The 16,441-nt window shown below is 48.8% G+C and overlaps 2 protein-coding genes across 7 annotated transcripts in view; both read left to right on the top strand.

The window, feature by feature from the left end:
- FAM219A (family with sequence similarity 219 member A) overlaps positions 1–4,627 on the top strand; it is a 50,601-nt gene extending 45,974 nt beyond the window's left edge. For 2 of the 4 annotated variants that reach the window (XM_037009848.2, XM_037009850.2), the window contains exons 3-6: positions 112–214; positions 441–521; positions 1,152–1,206; positions 1,775–4,627. In XM_037009848.2, coding sequence (XP_036865743.1) covers positions 112–214; positions 441–521; positions 1,152–1,206; positions 1,775–1,930 — 395 coding nt within the window. In that variant the 3' untranslated portion in view covers positions 1,931–4,627. Of the gene's footprint in view, positions 1–111; positions 215–440; positions 522–1,151; positions 1,207–1,771 lie in introns of all 4 variants that reach the window. The other 2 variants (XM_037009847.2, XM_037009849.2) reach the window with 1 other exon arrangement.
- A 140-nt stretch (positions 4,628–4,767) lies between these two features.
- Positions 4,768–16,016, top strand: SPMIP6 (sperm microtubule inner protein 6). Of its 3 annotated transcripts, none has more exons than XM_017657727.3 (8): positions 4,768–5,003; positions 5,335–5,448; positions 10,303–10,447; positions 12,517–12,629; positions 13,596–13,671; positions 13,885–14,113; positions 15,311–15,397; positions 15,857–16,016. In XM_017657727.3, the coding sequence occupies exons 1-8, from the start codon at positions 4,917–4,919 to the stop codon at positions 15,909–15,911; spliced, it is 906 nt and encodes a 301-aa protein (XP_017513216.2). In that variant the 5' UTR covers positions 4,768–4,916; the 3' UTR covers positions 15,912–16,016. The 3 variants fall into 3 exon arrangements, with proteins under 3 accessions (XP_017513216.2, XP_073084153.1, XP_017513223.1); XM_073228052.1 differs by having other exon boundaries at positions 4,985–5,003; positions 13,885–14,108; XM_017657734.3 differs by lacking the exon at positions 4,768–5,003 and having other exon boundaries at positions 5,144–5,448; positions 13,885–14,108.
- Positions 16,017–16,441: the final 425 nt, after the last annotated feature.

Genomic DNA, 16,441 nt, shown 5'->3' on the forward strand with positions numbered 1-16,441 from the left:
TCCTAGAGAAGCAAGGGGTTTCACAATGGAGGCCCAGCCCGGGCTGCCCTGAGCAGTAAGGTAAGGTGGCCCTGGGGCAGGACACAGCTTCCTTCCCATGTTCCCCTGCAGAGAAGCAGCGGGAGCTGGCCCGGAAGGGCTCCCTGAAGAATGGCAGCATGGGTAGCCCTGTCAACCAGCAACCCAAGAAGAACAATGTAATGGCCAGGACAAGGTACAGGCCCCTACCCTGCCTGGACCCCGCCAGCCACCACCTATCTCTGCTGGTTTGGAGCCTCCACCTCCCGCTCCCTTCTCAGGCCCAGCTCCTTTCTGAGAGGAGAGTCTGAACAGGATCCAAGGAGTGGGGGTGGGAGGAGTGCTGGTCACGGCCCAGCCCAGTTCCTTGCCAGGCTTGTGTGCTCCAGTTGCCAATCCAATCCCCAAACTTCTTCACCCAGGCTGGTCGTCCCCAATAAAGGCTACTCCTCGCTTGACCAGAGCCCCGACGAGAAGCCACTGGTAGCCCTTGACACAGACAGGTGTGTACGGGGGTGCTGGGACAGCCAGGCAAGCCGCCGGCACCGCAAACATACAGGTGGGCTGTGTAGGCCACACCTGTTCTATTTTCAGAACTGGGGGTTCCCCAGACAGCCAGGAACTTTCCGAGGGTGAATTGCCAGGGAATGAAAAGTTTTACCTGGAGGTAGGGGGACCAGACAGAGGAGAAGAGGACTGGCATGGTTTGCTGCTGTGCTGGGACAGCTGACCCAATGGCTGCCCCTAGAATGGGCCCAGACACCAGTCTGGTGCCCCTCCTCCTCTAAGGGGGGGGCCCTACTTCTGGGAACACACTTGGCTCAACCTGGCTTTGGGAAAACCCAAGAAGATAGGGGAACTTTAGCCTAGAGAAAAAGATGGGAGGGAGGAAGGAAGGGGATAGGGAGTAGCAGCTCTATTTACGAGGAGGCCAAGGGTGGCACTTAACTTAGAAGGGTGGGCTTAGGAACCTGTCTTAAAACTGGATTTGCACCCTAAGGACAGTTTTTATTTAGATCTTGCTGTTATTTGGAATCATAGGAGAGGGGCTGGGGTTTCAACTGGTAGGGGGCAATAGAGTACAGGGAGTTTTTTATTTAATTTCTTCTCTGTCTCCTTTCTTCCACCACCAGTGATGATGACTTTGACATGTCCAGATATTCCTCCTCTGGCTATTCCTCTGCTGAGGTGAGGCCCCACTCCTTCTGCCCTAGACACACCTGAGCAGTCTCCTTCCATCTAGGAGAAGGTGTGGGGCCAATGCCAAATCACCCCCTGAAAGAAGTAATGGGCAAAGCTAAGTGCAGCCTCTGGGGGAACCAGGCCTAAAATTGGCAGACCTGGGATGGGATGTCTGAAAGAAAGGTGAGGCTGTTAGACACTGACCTCAAATGGGAGGGCCCAGGGATAGCGGCAGGGCTTGAGCCCAGGGTTGGAACCTGGCTCTTAAATAGAATGGGGTGTGAAATACAGGTGACACCTTATGGACTGGGCCTGAAACAGGGGCAGGGCCTGAATAGAAGTAGGGCCTGGGGCAGAAAGAAGCCCTTAGAATGGGTAGGATCTGTAGCAGCCGGGCCTCACAAAGATGTGCCTGTAAGGAAGTAGGGCTGGGCCTAAGAGAAGCCTGGGATTTCAGAGAGAAGTGGGATGAGACCTGGCCGGGTGCAGAAGGCCTGGGGATGCACCCATACCAGCAGTGGGTGCTGCCTCCTAATTGCCTGAGCCTGACCTCCCTCCCCTTTGTCTACAGCAGATCAACCAAGATTTGAACATCCAGCTGCTGAAGGATGGCTACCGGTTAGACGAGATCCCCGATGACGAGGACCTGGATCTTATCCCCCCCAAGTCTGTGAACCCCACCTGCATGTGCTGCCAGGCTACGTCCTCTACCGCCTGCCACATTCAGTAGCAGGTGGGGCCACCGTGGCCGCTTGGGGCAGGGCCGCTGTGGGCCAGGTTGGACAGGGCAGGGGCCTGACCCCTCCCCAGCTTGTCCTCCTGTCCCTGGCCCCCATGCCCCCTACAGCCGCCAACCTCGTAACAGTCATTGCTTCCTCCTATGGTAGGACGTGTACCTCTGTGTGTTCATGGAGCCGGAGAAACCAAAATGGGGTCTCTCTCCACCCCTGGGGCTGATGAGGTGTGGGAGCTGTTTGTTCAGTTATTTGGGGAACCTTGCCTAGCACCCTGCCTCTCTCCCCAAAGTTGTGGTCCTAAGGGGGAGAGAGGACACTGGACAGCAGGGAGGCCAACAGTAACGAGTGGGGGGTGGGTCACAAAGCCAGGGGCCTGGCCCCACTGCAGTGAAGCCATGAACCCCCTCAGCCCCAGCCTGACAAGGCAAGAAGCTCAGAGGGAGAAAAGCCCAGGGCAGTGTGGGCAGTGCTCAGCACTGGGGAGCTCCCTCCATGCACTCCCTGCTGGCCCATGTACCCATTTGTGTTTTTTCCCTGATCTTCAGGTGGGAAGCCTGGCAAAGCTACCCTGTGGGATATTGCCCCCCCCCATCAGATCACTACCTTCTTCCTCTCTTTGCCCCTTTCACCCTTTTCTTGCTCTTGGTTGTGGGGGAGGGTAAGGTAGGCCATAGAGACAGGCCAGAGTTTGGGGGGTATGATCTGTCCTCACCCACCCCTAACCAGTGCATCTCTCTCTCTGCCAACACCCCGTGCTTTTGTTTATTGGTCTCTGTCCCAGGCTAGAAGCAGGAGGTAAGGCTGGCCTCTGGTGCCCCTTTCCCATCTCACTCCAGCCCAAGATCCTGGATGCTTCATCCCAGTAAGAATCTTCAAGGAAGCAAGCTTAGAAGAATATAGTGGCTGCATGTGTGTGGTAGGGAGAATGTGTGTGGGGGTGAGGATGTCAGAGTGTGTGTCTGTGGCTGTGTATTGGGCCTGTCTCTTCAGATGCCTGTTTTTGTTATAGATGTGAGTGCCCTTTTGGGGAAGTGACTGTGTGTTGGGGAAGTGACTCAGCAGTGCAGTGGACTGAGATCCCAGGACTGGGAGTCAGAAGCCTGGGTCTAGTCCAAGCTCTGGTACTCTCCCTGTGATCTTCAACAGTCACTTGCATTCTTCCAGCTTTAGCTTCCTCAACTGTAAAATTAGCAGCATCTGAAGTTATTTTTAAAGTCCTTTCAAACCTGAAGGAATTGCTTCATAGGAATTTCTGTGCAGGGGTACAGTCAGGTCTCTGTGTGTCTTTGAGTATACCTCGGGGGCTTCCTGAGTTATGTGCAGAATGGAGGGGGGGAAGTTCCTATGGGACATGTGAGCGTCTGAGTATATGTGGATCAATTTGGGAATTCATGTGTGTGTTTGTGAATGTGTATGTGGGGGGTTGTCTGTTATGGGTGTAGCTATATAGGTTGTCTGTGAGTCAGATGTGTATACTGCATCTGCTGCTGTTACTGGGGTGGGGGCAGTGGGGGTGCGTATGTGCCAGAAGAGCTGAGGATGAAAATCAAGAAGGGGAGATGACAAATCCCCCAGGGCTTGGGCACTGTAGACCTGGCCCCATGTGAAGAAAACTGAAAGCACAGATAGCCCAAGAGAGACCCCATGTCCCAGGGCCAGGGTGCATAGTCCCCATTGCTTCAAGCTGACACCCCACATGCCGGTGTATCCACTCTCGTGTATGCCATTCACATGCTGCAAGCATGCCAAGGGCACACCCACAGCCCACTCCCTGGATGCCATTCCTGGGAGGTGGGATCTGGAAGGGGGAGAAGATAGTAAGAAGAGGGAGTAAGGCTGTGGCTTATAAAGGGTAGCACCTCTCCCTGCACCACACCCAGGGGCTGCCAGCTCCAAAGTGATGAGGTGCAGGTCTCCCCCTCAACTCCTCCAACCCACCCCTACCTCCTGTGGTGCAGGGACCCTGGTTAGAGGATGAGAAAATGCCAAAGGGAGGCAAGGACAGAGAAGGTATCTGCAGGGCCCAGAAGGCCCATACTGGCCACCATCTGAGCCTATCTCCCACTCTGGTCAGCATCCCTACCTCCTGTCATCTGGGCCCCAGAGCCAAGCCTCCTCCTCCCACCACCAACCTGGGCTCCTTGACTCACCCTTCTAGAACATGGGTACCTCCTCTTCTTTGGGCAGGGCCCCCACCAAGGCTCATTTAGACTGCTGCTTTTGCTGCTGTGTGACTCTGGCCCATTGTTCAACCTCTCTGTCCCTAAGGAACCAGGGAAAAGCTCCCTCCCTCCACAGGACACCTAGTTCCCTGGCAGGCAAGGCTTTCAACCAAGGCAGTGGAGTGGTAGATAAAGGTAGGAAGCTGGCAACCAGCACCTTCTGGATCTAGGGAGACTGCATCATTCCCTCCGTCCCTGTCTGGGAGGTTGGAGGGGAGGAGCTGAGGCCTTAGCTTGCCCCCCTGCTACCCATCCCCCTTGTAGATACTGCCTTAACACTCCCTCTACCCTCAGCTCTGGCTGCCACCCAGCCAGGTTTCTCCGTACTCACTAATTTATTTCCCGGACGGTGTGTGGAAGACATGAGCTGTGTATAATATATTTTTTAACATTTCCATTGCAGTATTGACCATCATCCTTGGTTGTGTATTGTGTAACACAAATAATGATATTAAAAGCATCAAACAAGCCAGCCTCAGCTCCCTGCCTGGGGTGTGGGCATGGGGCAGGTGGGCTGGGAATAGGAGAGAACTGATCCTCTGAATGCCCACTTCAGTCTCCTTCCCCTCATGAGTTCCCAGGCCAGGCCTGCCACTGACCTGCTGCATGACCCTGGGCATCATTTGACCCCTCAGAACCTGTTTCTCTTCACTAAAGTGAGAAGCTTGGTCTAGAATGTACAAGGGCCTTGGTCTAGAATGTACACACTAGTGAGCACAGTAGGGTTGCCCAGTGTGGAGCATGCACCAGCAAAGGAATGTGCTGGTACAAGAACCAGCATTCCAAGGACCTGAGGGCAGATCTTCTAAGAGATCCGTGGGGAGGAGGCCTCTGGCAGATTAGAGTAAGAAATCCTGGAAAATGGGCTGTTTTCAGAGGCTGAGGCAGGGAGAGGCTGGAGGTGGAGAGGGAATTGGACCAGGGATGGGGCTGATCCAGGTGATATCATAATGGGCATTGTCCATCCTGGAGGGGCAGCAGGGTGGGGTAGGAGCAGGAAGGCTATAGGGGAGGGAAGCTGAGAGATCCTTCACAGCAGCTAGGGGCACCTGCTGGGCTGAAGGTGTGGGCTATCTGGGAGAGAAGCTGGTAACTGATGTCTTGCAGGAGCCCTTAGTAGGTAGAGCTCCCCACGGCATCCTCTAGACCTCACTATGTTCCTCTTCTCCCGGAAGACCAAGACCCCCATCAGCACCTACAGTGACTCCTACAGGCCTCCTACCTCCATCAAGGAGGTCTATAAGGACCCACCTCTGTGGGCCTGGGAAACCAACAAGTTTGTGACCCCGGTAAGTGGAGGTTGGTGGGGAGCAGGGGCCCGCCAGAGTGTATGGCCATGTGTGTCTGGGTGACTGAAAATGCGCGGCTGTCATTATATGTTTGTAATTTTTTTTGTAGCTTTGTATGTGTGTGAGATTCATTTGCCTAAGCATGGAATTTATAATAATATATAAAATATTGTAAGATTCTGTCCTACTCCACCAGGGTAGGAGGTTTGGAGCGAGAGATAATCACAAAATAACAACAATAAACAAGAGTTTTATAAATTACCCAAAATGCTGTAAAGGAAATAATCAGGACCATGGAAATGGAAAGTAACCAGGAAGAGCTACTTAAACAGAGAGGTCATGGAAGACCTGTCTTTCAATGTGACATTGAGCTGAGACTGGAAAGATGAGAAGGATCTAGACATGTGAAGAGCTGAAAGAATAGGGTTCCAGGCAGAGTCATCAGAAATGCAAAGGCCCTGAGGCTTCTTGTGGAATATTCCAGAAAATGTACTATAGGCATGTTCTTATGCATGAGAATCACAATCTGCCTGTATCTGTGTGTCTGTACTTGAAGACAGGTTGGCCACGTGGGTCTGTGCAGCTTTCACAAAATGGAGAGATCTGTGAGTCTGTGACTCTACCGAAAAGAATTTATCTGTGTGTACCATCCAACAAAACTGAGTACCTACATGTGCCGGGCATAATGCAAACACAGCAATGAAGGGTCAGACCATGCCTCTGAGGAGCTCTCAGCACACTAGTGAACACAGTAGGGTTGCCCAGTGTGGAGCATGCACCAGCAGAGGAATGTGCTGGTACAAGAACCAGCATTCCAAGGACCTGAGGGCAGATCTTCTAAGAGATCCGTGGGGAGGAGGCCTCTAGCAGATTAGAGTAAGAGGAAAGGGCAGCCTAGGGGCAGGGATCCACCAGGAATAGAGAACTGCTGGAGCAGAGGGAGAGGCTAGGTCCTATGGTAAGGGAGGAGCCTCAGACCCCAGAAGTCCTCAAGCTCTTTGAGAAATGTGGACAGAATGCTCCAGGTTTTTGATTCTGGGACCTTGATGATTGGATTGTGAGTTATGCCACTCTGGCTACAGTGACAGGAGATAGGAGGGGCGGGGGCTGGGAGCAAGAAGCCCAGTGAGAATGAGGGAGGAGAATGTGAGTGGGAGATAAGAAGAGACCATGGCAGTCAAAAGGACTCTGTTGAATAGGAGAGACTTTTTAAAATAATTTTTATTATTACAAAATAAATATATGCTCAGTGCAGAAAATGCGTATAACTCAAGAGAAGCACAAAGAAAATAGGTCTATAATCTCACTACCCAAATTAACCATTATTAATTTATCATTATATGCCCCTTTAGGAAGCAAATGTTTTTTGTAATATTGAATATTGACACAATATGAAAATGGTGTCATATTGTATGCTAACATTTTGAATGTTGCTTTTTCACATAACCATATATCAGGTACATTTTCCTGTATCAAAAATATTCTATAATGTAATTTTACTGATTGTATAGCATTTTATGAATGTACCAAAATATACTTAAGCAATCTTATTGGAAATGCAGGTTATTTATAACATTTTGCTAGTATAGTCATTCTTGTGAATATATCTTCGTATACATAACTATTCTCTTAGGATAAATTCCTAGATGTGAAATTGTTGGGAGAAAGGATATGCACATTTTTAAAACTTTTGTTATACACTTCAAATTGCTGTAATAAGGGTTGTAATAATTTATGTGCCCAGCAGCAAAATGTGAGAGTGCCTGCCTGCTTTTTCACACTCAGTAGGAGGGATCAACAGATCTTGGTCACCATCTGGATATAAAGAAGAGGAGAGATTAGGATGACTCCAGGGTTTATGCTCTAGCAGCGGAGGAATGGTAGGGGCTACCAACTGAGATTTGGGATTACAGACAAGTTCATTTTGAGACAAAAATATTTGAGGACTTCCAGCAAAAGATGTCTAGTGGATAGTTGGATATACTTATCTGAAGCAAAGGAAAAAGATTTAGACTACAGATTTTGAAATCATCAATGTATCAATGATAGCTGAAGTCATGGAGTAAATGAAATTGCCAAGGAAGGGTAAGAAAATGGCCAAGGACAGAACTTTGGAGAATATCAATATTTAAAGGGTATGTAAAGGAAAAAGAGCCATAAAAAGGGACAGGGTGATAGGAGGAAAATCCAAAGAAACCAACAAAGATAGCATCGTTAGACAAAAGTCAGTATCAGATGTTGACACCAGTGGGGCTCTCTTGGATGCAGTAGCCTTCAGTAACCTGGCTAGCCAGCTTCAGTGAGGAGGGACAGCCAGAGAGCAATGGGATTATGAAGGAAAGGTTTTGCTTCTGGCAGTGTGGTGGTCTAGAAACTCTGAAGGGCCCTCCTTCAAAAGGTCCTGCATAAAAATTTATTTTGTTTTGGACTCTCATATACTTAGAAGACAGGATTGCACTGAGGATCAATGTCAATATCAGTGCTACAAGCGGGAATTTAAGCCTAGAGCTAACTGAGAGATGAAGGAAATAAACCTATAAATTCCAAACTGAACCAGAAAGTTCAGTGAAAAATGGGTATTTACTATGATGGAAAAGATCTTCAAAGTAAGTTTCAGGTATCTTTCAGAGTAAGGTCAATCAAATCTGAGTGCACATTAAGAGATGTAAGGAAACAAACCACCATATGACAGAATCAGCAGAAACAACAGATTTAACCCTCCAAGGACTTCAGATACTGGAATTAACAATTAAAGAATAAAAAATAATTATGAATTTTTAAAAACAAAATGTGAAATCATCAAGATGAGCAAGCAACAAGTGAGTATATTTCAAAAGATGAAACAAATGTAAAAAAGAACTGAATAGAAATTTTAGAAAAATGTGTTAAAAGCAAAAACTCAGTGCACTGGTTAAAAAGCAGATTAGACACATTTAAGAAAATCAGTGAAATGAAAGAGTAAAAGAAGTTTCCCAGAGTGCAGCACAGAGAGGCAGAGACTGTATAAAAGAAACATTTAGCAATATAAAAGAAGATCTCACACACATCTACTTGGAATCTGGAAGGAAAGAGCAGAAAGGAGAATAGGCATTATCTGAAGAGAAAAAGGCTCCAAGTTACCCAGAACTAATGAAAGAAATAAATCCACAGAATAACTAGAAGAAATTCCACACTTAGATACCTCACAGTGAAACTGTACACCACCAGCTTAAGAGATGACCTTAAAAACAGGCAGAGAGAAATTATTGTCAAAGTGTCTTCCTTTCAAGAACAAAAAGATAAAGATACTTACGGGCAAACAAAAACTAAAATGTTTGCTATGAAAAGACCTACAATAAAGAACTTCTAAAGGATATACTTTGGGAGAAGGGAAATGATCATAAAAGGAAGGTCTGAGATGCAAGAAGGAATGATGAGCAAAGAAACTGTTAAGAATGAGATAAATTTAAGCAAATGTCTATAGAAAATAATTATAAGGATTTTTAATTTTAAATATTTAAAGAACCTAAATATTAGAAAACAATATCATAATAGTTGTATACTGGAAAACAATACCATGTAAGATTCAAGGATAGGAAAGGATTGTTTTTAAACTGTCATTACTCACAAATGATACAGTTGTATATATAGAATCTACAAATTATTAGAATAAGAGAAGTTAGAAAGTTGATAAATATAAGGTAAACATCACATGTCTTTATATCAACAACAATTATTTCTAAAGCATAATTAGAAAAATACATTCTAGCAACAGAAAATTAAGGTAAGTAGAAATAAATCTAATAATGTGTTCAAAACTGGATAATATTATAAAATTTGAATACTTAAAAAGATAAATGGAGAGGTATAACATATTCATAGTTAGAGTCATTTATGTAAAGATTCAATGCAATTCTGATTAAAATCTCAACAACACTTTTTGAAGAATTTAACAAGTTGTTTCTAAAATGCATAGAGAAGAGCAGAGGCCCAAGAAATAGCTAAAACACACCAGAAGAAGAAGGGGACTTGCCCATCAGATATTAATATTTATTACCAAGCTATAGAAATTCATAAAGCATAGTATTACTGTAGGAATCGACAAATTGATTAATGGAATAAAATAAATCAGAAATGGACCCACAAATATATGGGAACAATTTACAACAGAGACGATTGAAAATAAGGCTTTTGGAAAATGTTTACCAGGCTTGGGGTGGCATTACAATTCTGTGGGGGATGACAGATGACTCAGTGGGACAATTGGTTATCCTTATGGATAAAAATAAAACTGGTCCCTAACTCACCCAAACCCAAAAGCAATTCCTCACAGACTGAAGACTTAAATATGGAAAGTAAAATTTTACAGCTTTTAGAAGAAAGTATAGGATATTATCTCCATTATTTTAGAGTATGGATGGATATCTTGAACAAGTCACAAGAGCACTAAAAAGCAGAGATTAATAAATTCAAGAGGATCCTGTAAGCTCTCTTGGGAGAAACCCAGGTCCTGCTCCTAGGCAACATAAGGTCTGGAAGACAGAGGACAGGAATACCCAGCTCTGCTCTTAAAGAGCTTCCAGCCAAGGAAAGGACAGAAATGAGAACTCAGAAAACCACTCTGACTGAAGGCAAATGCCTAACTCCAAGGCCTTAGTCTTTGATGGAAAAAGAAGAAGAAATCGTAACTCAAACAAACAAAAGAACTATTCAGGGGGGACCAATGCTGGCATGGAGATCCTTCTGGCATAGGGAGAAGGGTTGGGATACCCACCTGGGCTGACTTTCTCAATAGGGGTGGAATCCAGATCCAGCAGGACACCAAGGCTGGGGTCTCTATGCACCTAGCCATTTCCACCCTATCCCCTTGCCCAGGGCCTGACTCAGACCATGCAGCGCCACGTAGATCCTGAAGCCCTGCCGAAGATGGTTAAATGTGCTATGCAAGACTACTGCTATAAGGATTCCATACCAGGCCACCCCTACTTGCCTGAGAAATATTGGCTATCTCAAGAGGAAGGTAGGGCTCATTCCTCACTCTACTCTGACCCCACTCAGTGACCCCGATCACCCTCCACCAAACCAAACTTGGATCCTGACCCCCACTCTAATCCTGTATCAACTTTATCCCCACACATGACCTGGGCTACTTATCACCCCATTCAAGCTTGACTCCCAAACACCTGACCCTGACCTTGATCCTGACCCTGAAGGAGGAGATCCAGGCCCTGTCTTTTGGGAGCTCCCTGTCTGTGCCAAAGAACTGGAAGAGTCCTGGGTCTTATCCCTAGAGGGATGGAGGGTATATTAACCTCCAAACAAATCCCTCCAGGTCTATTCTGGGTACCAACTCGTCCCATTTTCTTAGTGACCCTGGACCGTCAGGCTCCCCACCTCTCCTGCATCCCTCTGCACCACCAGCCCTCTCCCCTCAACCTGGAAATCTTTTCTAATTTAAGGCTTCCAGCCTAAAAATTTTCTCTTGCTCATCCCCATCACAGCCAACGTTCTTGGAAACATAATCCATACTGTCTCTACTTCCTCAGTCCTTCTTACACCTTACAAGAAATTATCTTTCTCATTTGATTAAGTGTTTATCATGTCTCCTTGTACATTCCGAAAGGGCAGAGTCTTGTCTTATTCACAGCTGTGCCACTCCACCTAGAACAGCATCAGGCTTCACAATTATTTGTTGAATGAACTGATGATAAATATTCATCCAATTGAAATTGGGAGTCTGCATCTCCTGCATTCAAACATTACAACTGCTCTTGTGTGGTTCTAATTACCACATCCATCAAACTCTTCAATCTTTACCTTATGAGACCTACCCTATGCATTTACTCTCTGACCACTCTCTACTTCTTGAAACTCCTTCATTCCTCAACTTCTCTGATGCCTCAGTTTCCCATCCATTCTGGAAACATGGGATTCCTCAGGGTGCTAATCTGAGTCTTCTTCTATCCTTACTCTCTCCTGAAATCATTTTATCTAACCCATGTCTTTACCGACAACTTCAAGTCCTTATTGATAGCCTTGACCTCTCACCAGAATCCCACTCTCCTTCATCTGATTATGGTTATCTTTATCTGAATGTCCCCAAACACCTCTAACTCAGTATGTCCAGCCTATCAACCCAGTATCACAAAACCAACACTCTACCCTATACATACACACACCTGTTCTTCCTCTAGGGCTCCTGGACCTCCTTTGCTAATATTTCTCACATGTTCTATCAGACCGTTAGGGGAGCGGATCATGGAGGGCCTTGTAGCACAGATTTAGGAGACTGGGTAGGTGGGGCTTTGAAGAGTTTTAAGTAAGCAAGGGTTTTAGATTTTCATTTGTAAAAAAGTGCAATGGCTTCTATGTAGAGATTAAATTGTAGGATTTAAAAATGAGGCAGGGAGACCAATCAGTAACAATAGTTTTCTATGTGCCAGGCATTGTTCTAGAGGCTTTACATACATTAACTCGTTTTTAAATCTCACAATAATCCTATGAGGTAGATTACCCATTTTAAAATTGAGGAAGTTGAGACACAGTGAAATTAATTAACTTAGTCAAGGTCACACACTGCTACTATATGGCTGACCTGAAATTTGAACCCTAGCAGTCGTCTGCAATTCCATTCTATTAACCACATCATTATATTGTCTCCTGGTTAAGGCACAGCAGAGAAACTGGGGTGAGATCATGAGGGACTGGAAGAGGGGATAGAGTCAACTGATTTTAAGGAGGCAGAACAAGCAAACTTTGGAGCCTGGATGTAGAAGATAGAGTGGGAGGAACTGGGAGGAGGTCCTATATCTGGGTTGGCTGATTCAGAGGGAGGGTGGTGCCAGGATGAAAAGCAATCATCTCAGAGAATCCACACCCCACTGAGAAGCTTGCCTTAGATGGCAAATGGGCTGCATCTCAGTGTCTAAGACAGATATGAGCCCAGATCAGGCTTGACTAGCCTGAGGGAGATTACTGAGAGTACAGCTATGTGATGGGGATCAGAGGAGAAACATTTGGGGGGTCCCAGATCCTGGAGTTAAATAAGGAGTAACACTGTCTTATGTCTCTACCCCTATGACCAAGCAGACAAATGCAACCCAAACTACCTGTGCAGTGACCCATATAACACGTGGAGGACAAAACCTTACAACTGCACCAGCTGGAACAAACATACTACATATCTTCCCCGGCTGCCTAAGGTATCTACTGTGCCCAGCACAGATGCCCAGGGTCTGGGACACACATCCCTTCTGCCTCACAAACCACAGTGACTCATATTTCACCATTAGTTCATCATCCCTTTCCCACCAATAATGTTCCAAGGCTCTTTCCCATGTGTGAAAGTTTGTATTTTCTAGGAGACAAGGGAGCACGAGAGTGGAGCTGTGCTGGGCTCCTGGGCCCCAAACTCTAGCCCTGCTCTGTGGGGACATGGCTAGTGTGCACTCTTTGACATATACCTTCCTGAAGCTTGCCACCTGGCCCCTTCTCATATGGTGGGGCCAAGGAGTCAGTGGTAGGCTGAGTCTACCTGCTCTACTCTCTCCTCCTTTGTAATGTGGGAGCAAGGACAAAAGGAGGGAGAACAAGGCCACCCAGAGGCAGTGCCAGTAGAAATAGGAGAGTCTTCCAAGGAGATAGGAAGGAGTCCAGTTGTAGCCACAGGGCCTGAGAGAAGAGGGAATGTGAGAGGAGCTGAGGCCAGGGCAGGGATTCTTAACTGGTTGACCTCAGTTTGACTGAACCCTTCTGAATCATAACTTCTTCAAGAATTAGAAATTTTCACAAGTTCCCAGGTGATTGTAAAGGGCAGGCCATGTTGCAATATTGAAAACCACTATTAGAGAGACACCAAGACACACGGCTACTGTCAGCTGGACAAAGACGGGGGGAAATCAAGGGTTAACGCTGAGGCAGGGTTGTCAGAGGCCCAGGTCCAGACAGGGTCCACTTACAGCTCCACTTCCTCCCCTCCCCGCCAACCCCGTGTAGACAGAAAGGCGTTGCCCAGTAACATCCCCAAACACTCAGAGCCTGGGAAAGCTGGGGAGCATCTGGAGGGCGGGGGAAGGCGCGGCCTGGGACTGGCCTGGGTGTTTCGGGAGGACCCCCCAAAGAAGGAAATCTTCCGGGTCAGAGCTTGAGGTAGCGTGTGTCACTTCCAGGAGGCCGGAATGGAGACAGTAGTTCGAGGAATGCCCTTGGAGTACCCTCCTAAGCCGGAGCGACTCAATGCCTACGGTAACGGAAGGTGGGGCGGGAAGAGAACGGGTACCGGGGAATCAGGTTCTGGGGGCGAGGCAGAGGCCGATGCTCCTGGAGAGGATGTAACCCTGTCTGTAGACACAGTCTGCCCCTGTTTTTGTCTCCATCTCTTCCTAACTCTGACCCTGTCTCTTCCCATTCCTGTGACTCTGTGTCTGGATCTCCCGGGCTCGGGGCCTGCGGGCGCAGAGCGCGAGGTGGTGGTGAACATGCTGAACTCACTGTCGCGGAACCAACCGCAGATCACGCCCCGCTGCGGGTGTGCGGACCCGCTGCCGGGCCGCCTGCCCTTTCAGGGCTATGAAAGCGCTTGCTCCGGCCGACACTACTGTCTGCGTGGGATGGACTACTACGCCACCGGGCTGCCCGGCACCGAACGCCGCCTACGGCCTCCGTGCGCACAGCAGCCAACTGTAAGGTTCGCAGGTCACACGTGGTTCTTCAGCCGGGGCCCGCCCCGCCCCCAAACAAGCCCCGCCCCAGTGTCAGCCCGCGCCCTGCGGCGGGCTTCTGGTCGCGCGCACCTTCAAGCCCCGCCCTGCCCTGTGACCCCACCCAGCTCTATCCGCCTACTCGGCCTCGTCCGGGCCGGCCCTCGGGCCCCGGGGCAGGAGCAGACCGCCGAGCGGGAGAGCCTGCGCGATTTCCCCGAGTTCCCGACCCTATCTCAAGGCCAACCTGGCTCCTATATCTGGTCTGGAGGCCCAGCCGGACAGTGTTCCTTCGTTTGTGGAAGAAACCCCGCTCACCAGTCGCATCCCCTTCCCACGCTCGCCGACCCACTCCCTACCTGAATACCAGACCCTGGATAAGGAGCTTCTAGCCTGCTGAGTGCCGTATGTTCTCAGAAAAGTCTCCTTTATTCCTGGGTCCTGGGCCACTGTCGGTAATAGGCGGGGCCATTGCCGGGCGCTAAGTGAAAAGGAAATGGGGACCGCACCACCAGAGGCACTGACCTCTTCAGAGGCCCACACCATCTCCGGAGGCAGAAAGCCTCACAGAGGAAACTGAGGCCTGAACTCTCGGCCGCAGCCCAGCCGCCTTCTCCCAGCACTCGGCGGCAGACAAGGCAGGCTGTGCCGGAGGAAATTCCAATATCCGCGTCAGTCCAGAGAGCTGTGAAGGGCGATGGGGGAGGTGGACGGAGGTCTCCTGAACCCTGCCCCTAACCCCGTGGTGATCCCTCCCCTTCCCAGGCAGAAACCTGATTAATTGTTCAAGACAAGGGTAAGAGGGAGCGAGAAAGTACCCAAGCCTCAGAAACCTGTTGCCTCACCGGTAGTGCTGGAGTAATTGCCGTCCCATGGCGAGGATCTGGGGACTCCCAGGTCCTCAACGACTAGAGCCCAACCCTCCCCAGAGTCCAACGCGCTGCACTGCCCTGCCTGGGCGGCAGAAACGAGGCCGGCAGAAAGGAGGCCTAATGGGGAAGAGGACTTCCCTGTGTGTTCCCAGAAACTTCGATGGGGTATTGAAGGGTCAGGATGCCGGAGGGCAGGATCTCCCAGCCGTAGGACTGACATCTGAAGCGCCGTTCAGCGTTTTAATCTGGGTCTTAAAGCGAAAAGAGAAATCAAAAGACCCAACCCCAACTGCCCACCGCTTCTTCCTCCAGGAGTGTATCGCCCTACGAGCACCGGCCCGGAATGCAGTGTGCTGTTATAACTCCCCCGCCGTCATACTGCCCTTCTCCAAACCTTAGGTAAGTCTGGCCCAAACACGTGCAAACACGCGCCCAGGGTAGGCTGTCTTCTGCCGCGCCAAGGGTTCCGGGCTTAGTCGGGCTGGGAACTGTCCGCTGCGACGCACTGACAGGAAGATGCCACCAGGGCGTGCTAGTGCCGTGAGGACGTCAAAGCTGGCAATGAAATGGAGGATCCCATGACAACCCGTGGAGGCCAGCCTTGAGGGGTTACAGGTTGGCAATGGGCTTGAGTCAAGAGATCAGGACCTTAGGCTCAGGGCTTGATGTAAAGAGTAAGACGTCAATGTTGGGAACGGGTATTACGGTTAAGAAATTTAACAGTAGAACCTGAGGTCAGGAGGTAAGTGTTGAAGCATAGATCAGTGTTAGGGGCAAAATGTTGGGATAAAGTCAGCATTGAGAATTGGAATCAAAACATATGAGGGTCCTAAAGCGCTGACCCACCTCTCCCCACAGATGGCTCACAAGCCATTTCAAGAAGACCAGTGGTCCCAGAGAAACAACTATGTAGTCCACCCTGAGTTTGTGTCTGAAACCTATCCTGACTACTGCTGATGGTAGAGCCTGGGATGGCAGGGCCAAAGGGCTGAGCAATAAATAAACTCTTCACCGCAAAGGCTGCCTCCTGTGTCCTTACCCAGCAAGATCTGACACTGTGAAGATGGCCTCTGCCAAGTCCCCTCAACTGATGTGCAATTTCTGTCATCCTGCCCTGGGCCCTTCCCACCCCCATCATCTCAGTACTTCCCTCCTGACCCATTAACAGTAGACCTATATTCAGTTGGTATCCTCCCTCAACCCCCGAGTCCAAACTAATGCGTCCACCTACTCATGCAGGGAAGGTCTTATCTAGCTCCCACCCTCAGAGAGCCCTCCAGCTGACATTTCCCTCAAATCTCTCAAACCTTGATGTCCCCTTTCCCCCATCTTAGTAGACCCAGAATCCTCCATTCCTCAGTCAGATGCCTGTTCCTATACCCAAAGGTTTTGCCACCAGAGCCCCACCAAAAAGCCTATGTTCAGACACTCTTGCTGCCCTCT

Source organism: Manis javanica, chromosome 2, assembly GCF_040802235.1.
Source record: "Manis javanica isolate MJ-LG chromosome 2, MJ_LKY, whole genome shotgun sequence".
NCBI lineage: Eukaryota > Metazoa > Chordata > Mammalia > Pholidota > Manidae > Manis > Manis javanica.

Coding starts and splice junctions, on each gene's coding strand:
- SPMIP6 (XM_017657727.3), top strand. CDS start 4,917: ATGTGCTGGTACAAGAACCAGCATTCCAAGGACCTGAGGGCAGATCTT. Junction 5,004..5,334: donor GAGGCCTCTGGCAGATTAGA/GTAAGAAATCCT, acceptor TTCTCCCGGAAG/ACCAAGACCCCCATCAGCAC. Junction 12,630..13,595: donor ATCTTCCCCGGCTGCCTAAG/GTATCTACTGTG, acceptor TGTCACTTCCAG/GAGGCCGGAATGGAGACAGT.